This window comes from Alosa sapidissima, chromosome 8 (genome assembly GCF_018492685.1).
Source record: "Alosa sapidissima isolate fAloSap1 chromosome 8, fAloSap1.pri, whole genome shotgun sequence".
NCBI lineage: Eukaryota > Metazoa > Chordata > Actinopteri > Clupeiformes > Clupeidae > Alosa > Alosa sapidissima.
In genome coordinates this window covers 3,676,393-3,694,391 of record NC_055964.1, presented here as the reverse complement: position 1 = coordinate 3,694,391, position 17,999 = coordinate 3,676,393, and the positions used below count along the sequence as shown (strand labels likewise).

Sequence of the window (17,999 nt, the reverse complement as noted above, 5' to 3'; positions counted from 1 at the left end):
GCGGGACTTGTTGGTTCCCTGTAATAGCCTATAGCGTTTTTTTCTTTATTTATTTTTCTATGTCCGAATATTTGGGGGGGGGGGGGGGGGGCATTTTGGTCACGTCTGAATATTAAGTCTATGGTGACTACGGCCCTGGTACAAAGAGATGTGTGCTTTTCCTAATAATGTCTAGTGTATTATTTTAGGCAGAAATGGACTCCAATCAGTTTTAGAGTATAGGGATACTGGGTATTTTGGAGAAAATACTGAGGAAGAGTAGTGGGAAAACTGAGGAGGAGTCAGTGCACCACCATGCTCTATAGTAGCCAAGTAGTAGGTGTAGGCGGCATTACAGTATCAAACTCGTGGGGGCAGCGCAGAACAGGGTCAGGGAGGGCCTTCATGCCCGTTTTGGGGGAGCCTGGGTTGGAAAAGTTTGAGAACCTCTATTCTACAACATTCTAATTACAGTTTTGTCAGTATTTGCTGAAGCATGATGCATTAAAAAATATATATATATTTCCACCAACACGATGTGCATGGACTTTTATGGTGTTTAGATCACCAATTGAAATATGACAATGTGAAAATAAATTCTGTTGCAATTAGTTTTAGGTCAGACCTTGATTTGCCTGGACTAGTGGTCTACCATGAAAGAGAGGAGACTGAGCAGAAATGACAGCTAAATAGATAAACCACAAGAACCAGGGTGCATTGCGCATGGAACTGTCGTACAGTGCAAAACATCAGCTATCATAGCCAGATACAGTTGCAGTACAACCAAAGCTTGGCTGGTTAGCTGAATCTGTCGGCAGGTCTGTGTCATTGCTATTTTGAAAAATGTGGTCTAAGATCGATACAAAACCTGACGCATTTAAAAGGTAAGAATGAAAAGTAACCTGTTTCAGGTAGACACTGGAATAGGTATGTACTGCTAGGCAGCTGTCTGTTTAGTCAGCTAAGTTTAGCTAGTTAGCCGTTTAGCATAGGAAACCAACTGGTTGTCAGAATGTCATGTTATCATGTGTTGTAACGTTATCCTTTAAATGTCGAGAAGGTGGCTGAGGTAACTTAATGTAAATTAGAAAATATACATTGTGTTAGATTATGACTTCAATGTCCTAAGAACATGTAATTTAGATGTAATTAGAGGTTGTGCAACCGAAAGGATTTTGGCTAAAGCTAGCTAAATGGATGGAATGTTTGGAGGCAACTACATTTGCTGCAAACGTCCCTCAATATCTGTTAGCAAGCAAATTGAGCTGTTGCAATTTATGTTCTTTTAAATGAGGTTAGTAGTCCCCCAAATTCGTCAACTTTTCATGTTATGGGAAGGGTCAGCACGATAAAGTTTCTATGGTTCGAGCAAGTTTACTTTGCCTACGTGTAAGGATATGTTGCCTAGCTTTCGAGCTAACGTTAACTTGTCTGCAACTTATTTCCGACCATTCGCATCACGTGAGTGACACACGGAGCTTGTTCACCTATTTTATTGTTTGGTTGTTAATGCAGGGGGTTTAGGTCAGGCATTTTATATAAGTTATGTGTTTCATTTGTAGATCGATAAGGACCTTTACATAGTGACAACTGTCATATTTAGTTTCCCCCATTTGATTTTGTACTGAGAGCATTTGCCAAATAGCTCGCTGCCTAGTGCCTACGTACGTACTGTGTAGAGCACAGCATCCCACGCTAGTGGGCTAACTTGAGCCAGTTACCAACGTAGGAGAGTTATGGACGACTAACATTGAGTTTTAAAATGGTAATGTTAGTATGTCTTCAGACAGGATTGTACACATCTGCAGCAGAAACTATAATCTTAATAATCCATCGGGAACATCCCGCAGTGGTGACATTTTTAACAATAAATCTGACAGAACGAGGTTAATTCTGCAAGCTAACGTTACTTACCGTACATGTCGAGTGCTAAACCAACCAGTGTGCTTGTTTGGTGTTTCAGGTTGAAGGCCTTGACGCGTTTGTGACAGTGTTAGCTTACACTTTCCTCGGACCATGCCTCTCCACCTGATCATACCAGGTTCGAGACCTAGTTTGGAATAAAGGGGTACTGCAAGGACCATGAATCTGCATCAGGTACTGACTGGGGCAGTGAACCCTGGGGACAACTGCTTTTCTGTGGGCAGCCTGAACAATGTGCCTTTCACGGTAAGTCTTGTTTCAGCACTGTTATGCTTTAGGAACAGTTACAGCTCTGCCTCAGTCCACTTTTGCTGAGACAGGCGGGAATGTGGTGAAAAGTGACCGAGAGCTCGGGCGCTGGTCTCCTGTGCAACCGAACCTGGCCCTATTTCTGAATGCAGTGTTTCTAGATTACTCAGATCAGAACCTATTGGAGAGCAGCCTCTTCCCCTGTCCTGCTCTCTCTGAAATGGATCCAGTTTCAGTTGAGCTAAAGATGTAGGATACCTCTGAGGCTGGCCGGTGTGGCCTCTAAATGATATTGCAATTGTTTAGGCTGTGTTGGGATACACAATATTTTCCCCTTGTGTATGTTGGAGGGAGGAGGGTGTGAGAAAAAGAAGCTACATAAAGCAGTATAGTTATTATAGTCATTTACTACAAATTTTGTTGAACAAGCTGCGATGCATCGCTAAGACTATAGTAAAAAAAACAGCACTCTCCCACCACTAGGTTATCATACATATCAAATGAATACAAGAGCTAATTTGATCAGCCATGTTTCAAGGGCATTGCTTAACACCGGTCCAGATCAGTAATGGGAATGCTTGTTCGTGTGCCCTTGGCCTGCTGGGTTGGGCTGTGCGTGAGATGGTGCTCACTCAGCATGTCTCGGATGCCCTGTCACACATCCCTGTTGTCACAACTCTGTTTCATTCTCCACCACCCTGCATCTTATATAGTGTATTTAGTTTTGTTAGTTTCTTATCTTATCTTCTACTGTCTTTATTGTACAGTGGAGTTTAGTTATATGTTTATACTATACTAATGTTTACCATTTTCTGTTGTAAGTGCATGTTGTGTGTTATGCCTGTATGCTACTGAGACCCTTGAATTTCCCCTTGAGGATCAATAAAGTATCTATCTATCTATCTATCTATCTATCTATCTCCGAGGAAGGTTTGAATAAAGAAGTGTTTGATTACTTTGAAGGAAGGGTGCCGTTTACACTTACATTGTATGTGCTATTTCCATGTTGTCTATGAAGTATTTCTCTTGAACATTGCCACTTACTGTGTTGTGGGAGTTTTTACTGTAGCTGCATGAACAGTGATTATTGCATGTCCTGTAGCTCAGCCTTTAGAGCAATCTCAGCATGATGTAGCACAGCAGCTAGAACACGATAAGAGAAGAAGAACATCATGGCTTCCTTTGTTAGACTTTTCCTAGACACATGCTGATGAGCTGTATTCCTTGTAAAGCTTCTGTTCATAAATAAGACAGTTGCTGTGACTGTTGTGTACTACAGGCCTACGCCTCCGGCTGTGACATAGTGATTCTGGGCAGTGACTTTGAGAGGCTTCAAATCATTCCAGGAGCCAAGCACGGAAACATCCAGGTGGGCTGTGTGGACTGCTCTCAGCAGGGCGGCCAGGTAAGAACCGTCTCTCCTTGGCATCCACCCATTGTCTCCTCCTGACCACAGCAGACAGGAGGAGCAGGTTGTTGAGTTGAAGTGAGTGTGTGTGTGTGTGTGTGTGTGTGTTCTTGGTTGTGTTCACATTCTTGGCATGCTGACATTGAAGACTGACCTTTAGGCGGAGATCACATCGGCAAGCAGCAGCGGCAAACATAACGCAAAGCTCAGACCATAATAAGTTTTGTCTCATTCCTAAGCAACACAAACAGTTTGGCAATTGAATACGCACGCGTTGCGCTTTGAAAGTTGAACCAAGTTCAACGCTAGTGTTACGCCAGCGTTGCCACCGTTCCGCTGCCGAACCATACAGAACAATAGGACAATAGGAAACCTGCCACTTGCCGCTGGCTAATGTGATCCCCGCCTTAGGGCCAACCACACCCTGAGCCTGGAGAACAAGTCAGGTTTGAGGAGATTCTGCACCCAGCCTGTTATGGGCTTCTGCTGATGTGAAGGCGCTAGTTTCAGGCATTGCAACCTCTTGGGAAAGAGGTGAATGTGATTTCCATGTATTGATTCTAAATCCTTGCTCATATAGCATATATGGCAGCACTGTCCTGCTACAGTAGTGCAAGAACTACAACAAATATGAAATGTAAGTAAGATAATGTTTATAAAGGTTACACAGAACCATGGATGGTGTGGTGTAATCTGTGTTTGAGGACAGAATGCAGAGGCTCTCTGTTTTTAAGTGTGTGTGTGTGTGTGTGTTAGGACTGCAATTATCACAATTATCTGCAATTATCACAATCGCAATATGAACCAATGCAATTACCTAATCGCGAAAGCTACAAATAATCATGCAGTTAATGTGACTTTTTTTATATTCATTTCATACTTCTTGACTATGTCACAGAAATTCTGATTGGTGAGCTTCACCGTTGGTCGGGGTTACTGTGCTTCTTGTGCACTGGGCGTGCTCACCTATCAAGGGTGGCACAATTAAGGAGACATTTGGAATATTGAACTGAATCAATTAATTGACATTCAAAAATTATATTGCAAATCGCAATATCTGTCAGAAAAAATATATTTTCCCCAATGTGTGTGTGTGGCGCACGCATGTGCTCTGTTCCAAGTTGATTCATGTTGTTGAATCTGAAGCCCCTGTAGACTTCACAGCTAAACAGTGGTAACTCTAGAGACGCGTGCCTATGTGTTTGCTCGCATATGCTTGAGGAGACTTGGCCTGCTTCCAGTTGTTTTTGTGAAGCTCCTGCTTTCTTCCTTGACTAGGTCCTAGGTCCTCATTCTGTTACAGCTAAATATGGCTCAGCATTGTGCTAAGCCGTTTCTGTCCACTTAGGCTTGAACAACCTTTTACTGTTGTCAAGCTTACACAGACAGTCTTAGAAGTCATGGTTAGCACAATTCCTCTTGCCTGGGAGAGCTGGTGACACAATGTGAGTTTTCTAGGAGCTAACAGACAGCTGAACCATCATCTTAAAATAAGTGGTGTTCCCTTTCTGTGTCACCGAGCTGAGCTGTTAGGCGAGCTCACTATGGAGAAGAGTGTGTGTATCTGAGTGGTCATTGTGAGTCACTTGTCTGAGACTGCAGCATCTGTCGGGATGACTAGTACTCCTCTTTTTCTGATTAGAATATTTTTTTCAACAATAATGCTGTTTAGTGCAGCACTAAATGGCTGTTTAGATGGATTTAAATGTTCCTGTTCAGATAGATTTAAATGTTCCTGTTCAGGTTGTAGTGAGGCTTTGACTGTATACACCACTTGAAGAAGCTGCTTATTGAAAAGTCTGCTAAACAGCAAGTGTTGGGCAGAAAACATAGCATGCTTTACATAGTATTATGCTTTGTGAGTAAAATGGATGAGCTTCGAACAGTTGTGGAAGAGGGAGACCAGTTTGACAATATTTGCTGCCTAAGTACCCCCTCGGAATGTATAATTTACTGATAATGATCACCTCAGAGGGAAAATCTAATTTACGGATGTAAATGAAATGAGATTTGACCTTGGATGAGATTTTCAGTTAGCAGTTTCTTAAAAAGAAACCATGGTGAAACAATTTCCCTTCTCAATGTAGTGAAATAGAAAAAGCAAAGCAGGTTTAATAAGGGTCTTAAACAATGGAATTGTGATTGAAAGTATTATTATGAATATTATGTACAGCTGAAGTACTGACGGATGTGCACACAATAATGCTGCAGAGAGAACAGATAACTACAGGAGGTACCTTGGTGTGTGTGTTAGTGTCTGTGTGTCTCTCTCTTTCTCTGTGTGTGTGTGTGTGTGTTGAAAGATCCTTAATGATGTAGTCTCTTTATCTAATAGAAATGGAAACTTAACCTGGAAAAGCTTGTGTAACATGATCTTTTGACTCAAGGACAGATCAAACTGAATCATTACAGTATCGTGTGATGGGAAGCATTTCCCATGAGTATTTACTGATGGTCTGCCTCCAACTAAATGTTTGAACTCTCCCTGATGCCAACAGATAGCAGCCTCCTATGGAAACATCGTGTGTGTGTTTGAGCCAATTCCCCTGCTGAACCCAGAGAAAACTCAAACTGTGAGTGTCTAAAGTTCTATATGAAACCCCTCAAGCACATGTTCTAAGGCTTGTACTCTTACGTGACTTCTTTGTATCACTTGATGCAGTAAAGCGTGTGTGTGTTTGTGTGTGTTCCACCAGCAGAAATTTGGCTACCAATGGCAGAAGAGCGGGCAGTTTGTATTGCAGTCAATTGCACACAACCTGGCATGGAACCCTGCAGGTAGAACACAGGATTGATTTTTCTCTCACGTCTTAGAAGCTACGTTTCATAGAGGCTAAAACAGGGACACTACCTAAAATCTAGTGCTTTGTTGTGAGTATTTGCTTTTCTGGGCGCAGGTATGCAACTCCTCACAGGCTCCAGTAGCCTGCAGCTGTGGTCGAATGAGAGCTACACCTGTGGGGCGGCCGAGGAGGTGTCCAGCTCCAGCACTGAAGGCCACAACACGTGGAGGTGCATCTGGCAGTGCAAGTAGGTGTTGGTCTGCTGCAACTTGAACTATCTGCTGGTCCATGGATTGGTCAGGGGCCTCCGCCCATACTGGCCCTCATGTGCTTGGACTGATGCTGCAAAAGCTGGGCTGCTCTGTCCAGAGAAGGAACATGTGTGCTGTCCATGTTAAGCAATTCTCTAGGAATAAATGCAATTATTCCCATACAAGTGAGAAGTATTTCTCTCACAACTGTTTTCTGTGCTGTAACTGTAGAATTAGTGTCTGTAGGTTGTGTTCAAAATCTGTTATAAGTCATTTTGTTAGTTGTTAGGCTCTCTAGAAAAGTGAAGTTGTTGAATATGCATCTTTATTTTATATGACAAATGAATATGTGTCTCATTCTTATGTGTTTGTGTTGGACAGGACGGCCTCCCCTATTCGCTTCCTGAAGTTCTCACCTGGAGGAGAATTCTTTGCCACAGCTGGTCAGGTAAAAGCTCTCAAACATTGATCACCTGAAATTTGCATTCACTTTTGGATTAAATGAAAATTTCTGTTTGATGCATGTTATGATCCAGCTAAGTGATACAAGTTTATTTGGCATTCGGTTATTTTGCATTCGGTGTCTATGCCTGTGCAAGTGCTTTAGGTTAAGATGCTCATGTAAGTGGATGTTTTTCAGGATGACTGCTTAGTGAAGGTGTGGTATGGTACCAAGTGCTTTAGGTTAAGATGCTCATGTGAGTGGATGTTTTTCAGGATGACTGCTTAGTGAAGGTGTGGTATGGTACCAAGTGCTTTAGGTTAAGATGCTCATGTGAGTGGATGTTTTCAGGATGACTGCTTAGTGAAGGTGTGGTATGGTACCAAGTGCTTTAGGTTAAGATGCTCATGTGAGTGGATGTTTTCAGGATGACTGCTTAGTGAAGGTGTGGTACGGTACCAGCAGCTGGCAGTGGGATGCTGGCAAGCTCTTCACCCCACCTGAGCAGAGCTCCCTGGGTGGGCTGGACTTCTCCTTCATCTACCTGGCCCACCCCCGGTCAGTCACCGGCTTCTCCTGGAGGAAGACCAGCAAGTACATGCCAAGGTACAGAGGCCACCGCATGGCATGACCATGACTTCATCAGAGCAGCAAAACAGCAAGTCATTCTACTTTAGGATTGGATGTCTTTTTTTGATTTGATGTCACTTATTGAACTTTTTCTTAAAGGTGCTATAAGCGATGTAACACGGTTTCTAAGCTAAAACATGTTTTGTCACATACAGCTAGCATCACCTCAACATCCGCCAGCTGCCTGTGCCCCGAATACATTGTAAAAAGCCCATGAAAACATAACAAACTGTTCTAGCAAATCACTGACGAGATGCACGTTTGGGAGAGTTTCATTTGCATGGGAGGGAGTAGCGAGCTACAGTAGCTCTCTGTTTTGTTTGAATGTCTACAGAAGGGACGTTACCCTTGTTTTAATAGGTTTCTTTTGCCTCATTGGTATTTGTGGTGTGTGTTTTACAAAAAAAAAAGACAGCACATCAAGTTATGTACAGCTTAGCACATATATACACACACACACACACACACACACACACACACACACACACACACACACACACACACAGGGTAATGTTAGACAGGAAGTTGTGTATGTGTCTTGTGAGCTGTTTCATATCTGAAGCAGTAGTCATGTTTGCCAGTTAAAAGATGTGAATAGATGCTCTTTTATGCTGCTCATTTACTAGATGGAATGAGAATATTTGAATGGCCACATTACTTTGTGTGTGTGTATGATTGTCAAATTAATTTTGTGTGTGTGTGCGCGCGCGTGCATGTTCTCTTCCCTCAGGGGTGCGGTGTGCAATGTGCTCTTGACCTGCTGCAAGGACAGTGTGTGTCGTCTCTGGGCGGAGACACTGTTGCCAAGTGACTGCCTGCTGTCTGGACTCAAGCACAATAACCCTGGCAACCACCAGAACTACGGTGACCCCAACCGGCTGGCCAGGGACAAGAAGCTCCCAGCTAATGGCAAATCACCAAATCCACTGGAGGTAAAGGTTGAGCCGATCTCATCACCCCATCACATGCTGAGATGATAAAGTGCTGATTAGATCACTGTAATGGAACTGTGTGTGTGTGTGTGTGTCAGCTCAACCTGCAGGAGTCGTGGGGGGGTTCTCAGCGTGGCATTCTTGCCCACACCAGCCTGCTTCCCCAGCAGCAGGGCAAACACTACAGCCACAAGCCCATCCAGCCCCACGCCAACGCACTCTGCCACTTCCACATCGCCGCCAGCATCAACCCGGCCACAGGTGACGCACTAACCTCAAAACCACAACACACACCTGCCACAAATAACTACCACATTGTGTCACATCCGTTTCAACAGTACAGAAATACAGCAATACGCATCCATAGACGTGCATAGTGTACACACACACACACACGCGCCACACATGCCACGCCACACACACACACATGCTCCAAAATTCCAGAATTTCTTTCTGCACATTTAATCAGCCTTGGTTTTTAAACCAGGCAGCACGAGAGAGAGAGAGAGCTTTGGTATTGTGGCAAATATTTACTTTACAGGAGTCCTAATCATTTGTATTCACTAATGTAAATACTGCTACTGTGTGTGTGTGTGTGTGTGTGTGCGCGTGTGTGTGTGTGTGTCAGATATCCCGCTGCTGCCCTCCATCTCGTCGCTGAATGGCACAGACGAGGAGGAGCCGGGCGGGCCCTTCACAGTGCACTGGCTCAACAACAAGGAGCTGCAGTTCACTCTAGCCATGGAGGTGCTGCTGCAGATGCTCCGCAGCGCTCAGGACAGCCCCAGCCTGGCCCCCGCCGCCGCCGACAACACCGCTGGTACGCCACTAACACCTAACACACGCAGAACCGGAGAACCACACATGTGCTCTCACATGCCCCGTTACACTCACATCTCCCTCACAGCCAACACCCTTCTCCTCTCTATACCCCCCCCCCCCCCCCTCCCCACCCGACATCTTCTTGCTGTCCTAGCTGCTGCCTGTGTGTGTGTGAGAAGGTCATCTCTCACCTACGCCACAGAGCCACAGCTCTGTTTAACTGGCCCTCTGACAGCGGCCTTGATCAGGCGCCTCTATTTCATCTGCCGTCATGACGCGTGCAAATGGGTTCTGGAGCAGCAGCCGCACTGCTGATAAATCAGGGATCAGGGCCTGTCTGTGCTGGGATTGCTGTCAGTGTTGCCCACAGCTGAGCCCAAATCAGCAGTGTGCTCAAATGAAACATGCTGTTGTCATTGGCAGAACATGCTCTGTTAACGTATCCATCATTTGGTCTCTGCGCAACTCACTGGGGAACCTTTCGTTGCAGACGCCATGTTTCTGGAGGACGGCTCTGGGAATGGCGGTCAGTCGCCGCCACAGTTGGAGGCCGGGATGGACGTGGCGGCCGTGGAGCAGCAGGTGGAGCTGCTGCTGGAGGACTGGAACAGGAGCGCAGACATGCTCTTCAGCATCCACCCCACCGACGGCTCGCTGCTCGTGTGGCACACCGACTGGCTAGACGAGTACCAGCCCGGGATGTTCCGCCAGGCTCAGGTGGGGACTGGACCACACACACACACACACACACACACAGAACTATGTGTTCTTCAGCTACCTGTAATAACCCCACCCCACCCGAGCAAAAGTCTGTGCAAATGTTGCCAAAATGTTTTGGGGCAATGGTATAAGGACTGTATATATTTTTTTGTCACTCTCTTTATTAGAATATTACTGGAATATGTCTTTTGCATATTGCACAAATACAATACATTCACAGACATGCCTTGTTCTGTTGATTTTGGTTTTAAAGTGCCTTGATGCCTGACCAGTGTATTTGATTGACAGGTGTCATTTGTGTCCCGCATCCCCGTGGCGTTCCCGACGGGCGACGCCAACTCGCTGAGCCGCAGCGTGGTCATGTACGCCTGCAACAAGAACGTGGACCTGGCCATCCAGCAGGGCCGCCAGCAGCAGCAGCAGCGTCCATCCGGCGGCGGCCTGCCCCGCTCCTCCTCCCTCATCTCCTGCTTCGGCCACCAGGGCAAGGGGTCAGCGACGGGCTCCGGCAGCCTGCGCCTCAGCATCTTCACGCCCAGCGTGCTCATGATCTCCAAGCACGCTGACGGCTCGCTCAACCAGTGGGCGGTCAGCTTCGCCGAGGACTCGGCCTTCTCCACGGTGCTCAGTGTGTCGCACCGCTCGCGCTACTGCGGCCACCGCTTCCACCTCAACCACCTGGCCTGCCACTCGCTGCTGCCACTGCTGCTGACCACCTCGCACCACAACGCCCTGCGCTCGCCGACCCCTGCGGCCGCCGGCCCGGTCAACGCGCTCTCCTCCTCCCCCTCCTCCACCGGACGCCACAGCAGGGGCTTGCTCGGCGCCGTGCCGCAGGACCCCAACGCCATCTACAGCGAGCTCATCCTGTGGCGCGTGGAGCCCGTGGGCCCGCTCTCCTTCTCCGGCGGCGTGTCCGAGCTGGCCAGGGTCAACTCTCTCCACGCCTCGGCTTTCGCCAACGTGGCCTGGCTCCCCACGCTCATCCCCAGCAACTGCCTGGGTAAGTAGAGTAGCCGCAGCAGCTGCGTCCAGTGAGTGGGCATGTGTGGGGGCTGCGGCTGACGTCAGTGCTAATGAATGAGCCACTGTGTGAGCAGCGCTGCAGGCCACTGTTCCTGCTCCCGGCTCCTGTTCCTTATCACGTCTACTCCATTCTAGCATTTGGGTTCCCAGCCCTAATGCCTTTGCTGCAGTCATGTTTTGTGTTCATTCTGCCACGTTGCTGTCTGGGAATCCTGATTATTGTTATTGTTGCAGGCAGCTATGAGTATAGCTTAGCTCTGTGGCGCTGTCATCACTTTTAGCCCTTAGACCATGCTGTGTCAGTCTAACCATCATACACATGAGTGTTTCACCATTCTAATGATCCTCTGTCTCTTTTAAAGGCGAGTATGGCAGCTCCCCCAGTGCCTGTTTTGTGGCAAATGATGGTCATTCTCTGCGCTTGTATCAAGCTGTCATTGAAGCCAAGAAGTTACTTAGTGAAGTCTCCAATCCAGAAAATTCTGTGAGTGTCTTTTCTTTTGATTGCCAATCCAGAACAGATTATGAGCTATGTTATGCTGTTTTTGTCACTTTCTGTCCTGTGCTTTCTGCTGAGGAATGCTAAATTCCTTTTTCTTTCCTCTTCCCAGAAATCTGTAGGGGAAGCTTTTAACATCATCAGTCAGCAGTCCACCGCGCGCCCAGGCTGCATCATTGAGCTGGACGTGATCACAGACTTTGTACGTAACAACTCTGACTCGCTACTATTAGGCTCAGGAAACACTTGCAAAGTACATTAGAAAGTGCTAGTTAGAACTAATTGGGTGATTTCCACTGTGGAAAAACAATCAGCAATCCCAATGAAGGATATTTAGGGGGAAACTGTGTTAACCCCACACACACACACACACACACACACACACACACACACACACACACACACACACACACACAGAGGCCACATTTGTTCCTGCTGTTTTACTGAGCGCTGCGGGCCCTGTGCCATGCTTTGTCCTCAGCAGGGGAAGCAGACTCAACTGCTGCACGTGTTCGAGGAGGACCTGATCTTGGGGAGCCAGAGGCCCGATGGAGAAGCACAGGAGGCACCACCTACAGACTCGGGTAGGGGGCCTTCTGGAAGTTACTGTGACATTCTCTTTGAAACTCCCTGTGTCAGAACAGTAGCATGAAGAAACTCAGTTCAGCACATACATCATTTAAAAGCCCCATGTTGTTCATTCCTCCTTGACAAAGAACTTTCAAGTTTCAGACTGCAAACACGTGTACAAACACACACAGATACAAGGCAGCGCAGATTTTGGTGCTACCATGATGTTATACACCTAGTCCTAACAGAATCTGAGCAGCGAGCAACTCCGTTGCATTGAATGCTCTTTGTCTGCATTGAATGTCCCGGTTAAATTTTGTAGCACCATATTTCTCATTCAAAATAGCAGAGCAATGCGAACAACACCAAGTAAAATAGAAACGGGGCGTCCGTCAAAAGGTCTGCTCAAAGTGTGGCGCTGCATCTGGGCTTGCAGCGCTGCACTGCGTCCGGGTCAGTTAGGACATTGCAGTCTAAAACAAAGGCACTTGAACTGATTTTGTGGCTGTAGCTTGTGCGGATGTTGTTAGGACTACAGACTGTAGGTGTTAGCTGGTTTGTAACCACTAGCAATGAGATTGTAACTGTTTTCCAGCAGGATTATACAAAAACTACCAGTCTCATTTGCATGAAACTTGGAGGTGTAGCACAGGCCAAGGAGGAACCCATTACACTTTCTAGTGAATACACAAATTAGCATTCAGGCCATCCTTAAAAATATTCTTATTTGCAGTAACAGCCAAGAAAATAAATAAAAATGGGACGGTAGGTAGGTCAATATTTTTATTTTTTTTTTCAAGATTCAAAGTAAAAAAAAAAAAGTAAAATTTTGGTCATGGTAATTACGTAGGTATGAATTTACACAAATGTGCATATCGTGACGTAACTGACTGGGTCTTCGACCCGTGCCTTTAGGCGCACCATTGCAAACCTCATTCTGATGCAGGTTATACTGTATAGACCAGCCTTTCTCAAACTTAGACTAGCAGTCTCCACGTTGCGGACCCATATTTTGAGAAATGCTGAATAGACCACAACCAATTTTAATACTTCGACACGGTCACCATTAGACTAGGGGGGAGAAGGGATGGGAAAAGATCTGGGCACAGTTCTTCCAGAACTTCGTGCCAAGTAAAAGCGTTATCAGTTTGTGTGAATGAAACGAAGCGTATAGGCCATAGTGTGACATGCGTAAAACCAATGGTGTAGAGATGACGCCACAGGGTTTTATTTAAGTGAGTCTACGTTTGCGTGTAGGCAATTTATATTCACAATACTTAGGCCTACTAAAATAAATAGTATTTTATTGCATTTGTATTGGTTGTATTGGGAGTAAAAAAACCAATCGGTCGGTATTAACGCAAGTTTACAACCGGCAAGTCGGTCGGACTAAAAGGGGAAAGAAAAAAAATATTTGGGTCGGTTCTAAATTGACAGGGTCGGTCGGGTTACGGCAAACGAAAATATTTTTAAGGATGGCCTCATTTACCCTAGTAAACAAAGCTAAAGTATGTGGCCTTGGCAGAGATGTGTGTTCTCTGAGTGCTGCTAGTTGTTAGTTGTTAGTTGTGTCTTCATGTTCTCCTCCATCTGTGTTGCAGCCTGTGGCCAGTCTGTGTTCTCTGCCAGGTTTTTCTTAGTGGTGATGGAAGCCACACCCACCGGGCGGTCCCTGCTGCACATGTGGCTCCTCCAGCTCTCCGCTGAACCGGTCTCCTCAGGTATGACTGCCCATTCAGCCCCCATGTCCACTGTAGAATTCCCCCTAGGCCACTGCTGTGTCCATGCCATGCATGTTTTGAAGTTTTCATATACTCGCCTGGTCTTAAAACACCTGCATTCTCACCTGCTCCTTAGTACTCTCCGAGCATCTACTGTGTCCTGGCATTGATATCGTTCCCTTTTCTGTCGGTTGCAGGTGAAGCGTCCACTCCTGCTGGCCCAGACCAGAGTGGCTCTGGGTTGAGCTTTGGGCAGCTGTCCTCTCCTGGACAGCCTCAGCGGAGCGGAGGGAGCCCCTGCGGCCTGCACGGCGCCTGCCGTCTGGCTCTCCACAGCGTGCGCGTCTTCAGCCAGGAGCTGGAGCTGCCCGCCGGCGTGGAGGTCATCAGAGTCACACCTGCGGCAGGTGAGCGGCCCGACGCACCTGTTTGCTCTCCTGCAGAGAGGGAGGTGGACGCGTAGCATCAGTGTGAGCGGCAGGCCCTTCTGGTTTGACTCCTGCTGGTCAGACCTAATTGGTCAGTTTGTTTTTAATGACCTGTGCCGACCCGCTGGCACGCAGTGTCCTCTGTCAAGGTGCTGAGCCTGGCAACCTGACAAATGAGACACCCAGAGGAGAAAAGGCCAACTAGGCAGGACTGTGTGGAGGGCTCGGTCTTGACAGATGATGTGACTCAGAGTTACTGGAACTTGGGTCACATGCTGCCTGTGCGATAACATTATGGGCATATCTCACATTATGGTGTCGGTGTCTGTTGTGTGATATTTATGGTTCTTAGCAAACATTTTTGTCGCAAGGTATTTACAATGACATCAATTAACATAACGTTAGCGTTATACATGTGTGTGTGTGTGTGTGTGTGTGTGTAAAAACGTTAGTTACAGACCAAATTAAATTTAACAGAATAATAACAATAACCATAAACATACTCACAATTTACGACTCTGTAAGAATTAATTAGATAGATAGAAAAGTTTAGCTGCCAACCCATAGCATAGCAAATAGGGATGCACGATATATCGGCGGCCGATATATTATTGGCCGATAAGTGAAAAAATGAAAATATTATTATATTATATTATATTCCGATAACAGAATTCTGGCCGATAATTTGCGCCGATAAGTCCTAATTTAGGCCTACGTAAGGTCCGTCTGGCTACACTGAGCTACTTGAGCTTGGTTGGCTATACTTTTTCCTCAATATAATGTCAGCGGTGTGAATGTATTTCACCACTCTAACAAAATCTGTGGATATGCGTTCATTTGGGAATCTGTGCATCTTAAAATCGTCTCGTGAATGATCCGCCATTTAACCTTACCAGAGCGGAGCTCAGCCCTATCTAGAGCCGTCTTGTGCTGGTGTGTTTGCACTTTACCGCGCTGGTCGGAGAAACAAATAAGCAAACTCGTTAGTGGGACGAGTACATAAGTAGGCCTAGTTCTAAGTTGTGTTTTAGCATTATATTTGCATTACGTTAACTTGGGTTTTGTATTACTACCTAGAAATATGCTAACCATTCCTGCTTCAGTTCCAGTCATCATAATAAGTTATTAAAACCTTCGGGGCTGACCCCTTTCCTTTCTGCTGCAGCAGGTTGTGCGCAACAGAGTAGACGGACATAAGATACAGTTTAGTCCTAAATTAAAACGATTCATACTCTCTAGCCACTCACTCGCAATTCACTGACGTCAGGTTCACTTAAAGGAGCCACACATACTGTAGGGCTAGGCTACTGTTATGTTGTTGACTGCCGCACTATTGAGGACTATTATGAATTCTGTCCATCATTTGGTGGTAGGTAAAATTACTGCAATAAAAATATGCTTATTAAATGCTTTCCCCAAATCACTTTTCACAATTTTTTTTCAAGAGTAATATTATCAGTTATCGTATCGGTATCGGCCACAACAAACCAATAAATATCGGTTATCGTTATCGGCCCTAAAATTCCATATCGGTGCATCTCTAATAGCAAAGCCTACTTCTGTTGCTCTTGATGTGTCTGGTGGCTGCTGGACAGTGTGGGTTCCAGATAATTGAATGAATGTGTGAAGATTTCATGTGGGGTGGAATGTGTCAGTTAACTGACCTTGGCAATGACTCCTGACTCTTGTGGTGTTTCTGTCCTTCCAGGTCACTTGAGCTCCTCATCTCTTCAGCCTGCCGGCCGAGCGCCCTACCTGCTGGCCACCTCCTGCTCGGACGCCCAGGTGCGCTTCTGGAGGTGCGGCCTCGCGCCCCAGCCCCTGGTGGAAAATCAGTCGGAGTACGTGTGGGAGGAGTGGCCTCTCTTGGTGGAGGAGGGCTCAGCCAATAGCAGCGCGTTCAGCGTCTCCAGCGAACCAGTCGCTGTCTGCTGCTGCCACACTAGCCGGGTGGTGGTGGCCTACCGTGACTCCACTGGCTCTCAGGGGGACCAGCCGAAGGACTCTCCGCTCCTCGTGAGCATTTTCCAGTGCGAGTCCACAGGAGGCTCCCAGTGGGTGCTGGAGCAGACGCTCCAGCTGGACAGTCCCAGCGAGGCTAGCTGGGACAGAAGGCTGTCCACCGGGCTGGCCAATGGCAAGCATGGCGGCGGCGACGAGTGCCCGTTCAGCGGCCGGAGTACTGTCCACCTAGACTGGGTGTCCAGAGAGGACGGCTCCCACATCCTCACCGTGGGCGTGGGCTCCAGGCTGCACATGTACGGCCCTCTCCTGGTCAAGCCGCCTGAGCTGGGCCTCTCCGATGGGGGCAGAGACGGGGCGTGGGATGCCTCCCGGCTGGTTCTCCTGCGGGCAGTGGACCTGGTGTCGTCGGTGGAGGGCTCGCTGCCCGTCCCGGTGTCCCTGTCCTGGGTGCGGGACGGCATCCTGGTGGTGGGCATGGACTGCGAGATGCACGTTTACTCCCAGTGGCAGCCGCCCGCCCCCGCCCGCTCCGCCAGCGTGTCCAGGGGGACTGACTCCGGCAGCGTCAGCTCTCTACTGGCCGCCGCCAAGCAGGACAGCCACACGGCCTCCCCTGTGACCTCCAGGCAGCCCCTGACGCGCTCCCTGACCAGCCTGGCGCAGAAGCTGAGCAGCGCCGGGGGAAAGCGCGGTGGACCGGAGCTCCCGGCCCAGCTGGAGGACAGCGGCCTGTTCGAGGCGGCCCACCATCTGTCCCCCACGCTGCCCCAGTACCACCCCGTCCAGCTGCTGGAGCTCATGGACCTGGGCCGCGTGCGGCGCGCCAAGGCCATCCTCTCACACCTGGTCAAGTGTGTGGCCGGCGAGGGGGTGGTGCTGAAGGGGGAGGAGGGCTCGGCCTGCGCGAGCGGTCGGCAGCGCTCCCGGACCTTCAGCGCGGGCGGGGGGGGCACCTCGCGGGACGCCAAGCTGTTCCAGCGGCCCGAGGCCGCGTCCGACTACGCCGAGATCGAGTCCATCCCGCCTCTTCCGCTCTACGCGCTGCTGGCCGCCGACCACGACTCCTCCGGCGGCGCCACAGAGGAGCCGGTCAGCGCGGGGCCCGACAGCGGACGCGGCCCCGGCCCCCGCAGCAACCCGCCCAGCGCCTACGAGCAGCTCTTCCAGTCCCCCGGGATGCCCTCCAGCGCCGACGAGCCGCCCGATCCGTTCCAAGACGACGACGAGGATGGCGAAAAGGCCAAAGTGATCGACCTGTCGCAGTACGGGCCCACGGCGTTCGGGCCGGAGCACGCCCAAGTGCTGTCCAGCTACCTGCTGCAGGCCAGCCTCCCGGGCCTCACGCGCATGGAGCAGATGTCCCTCATGGCCCTGGCCGACACCGTGGCATCCACACGCACAGACATCGGAGAGAGCCAAGGCAAGGCCCAGGGTAAGCATCAGGAGTGGTCAGCAGGTTTGCCAGGGCTCTTTAAACATCACTCAGTCAGATGTTGTTGGTGTATTTCACTAATGCTACAGGACATGATAAACAAGTACAAATGAATGAATGGCACTTTTCCAAGGTCGTTTGTATTCTCTTTGAGATTTACTCTCTGGCTTACTTAATGTTTTTGTTCCCTTGGACAGAATATGCCAAAAACGCTTTTCA

General features: G+C 48.1%; 1 protein-coding gene across 6 annotated transcripts in view; it reads left to right on the top strand.

Annotated features, from left to right (window-relative positions):
• The first annotated feature begins 714 nt into the window (after positions 1-714).
• Positions 715-17,999, top strand: part of dmxl1 (Dmx-like 1) — a 38,992-nt gene continuing 21,707 nt past the window's right edge. For 2 of the 6 annotated variants that reach the window (XM_042102127.1, XM_042102123.1), the window contains exons 1-19: positions 715-863; positions 1,943-2,148; positions 3,431-3,556; positions 6,058-6,132; positions 6,259-6,337; positions 6,457-6,589; positions 6,975-7,041; positions 7,463-7,641; positions 8,396-8,597; positions 8,696-8,858; positions 9,226-9,417; positions 9,910-10,136; positions 10,428-11,142; positions 11,528-11,649; positions 11,777-11,866; positions 12,146-12,248; positions 13,836-13,955; positions 14,153-14,362; positions 16,092-17,780. In XM_042102127.1, coding sequence (XP_041958061.1) covers positions 2,062-2,148; positions 3,431-3,556; positions 6,058-6,132; positions 6,259-6,337; positions 6,457-6,589; positions 6,975-7,041; positions 7,463-7,641; positions 8,396-8,597; positions 8,696-8,858; positions 9,226-9,417; positions 9,910-10,136; positions 10,428-11,142; positions 11,528-11,649; positions 11,777-11,866; positions 12,146-12,248; positions 13,836-13,955; positions 14,153-14,362; positions 16,092-17,780 — 4,579 coding nt within the window. In that variant the 5' untranslated portion in view covers positions 715-863; positions 1,943-2,061. Of the gene's footprint in view, positions 864-1,673; positions 1,745-1,942; positions 2,149-3,430; positions 3,557-6,057; positions 6,133-6,255; positions 6,338-6,456; positions 6,590-6,974; positions 7,042-7,462; positions 7,642-8,395; positions 8,598-8,695; positions 8,859-9,225; positions 9,418-9,909; positions 10,137-10,427; positions 11,143-11,527; positions 11,650-11,776; positions 11,867-12,145; positions 12,249-13,835; positions 13,956-14,152; positions 14,363-16,091; positions 17,781-17,999 lie in introns of those variants that run through there. The other 4 variants (XM_042102125.1, XM_042102121.1, XM_042102124.1 and 1 more) reach the window with 3 other exon arrangements.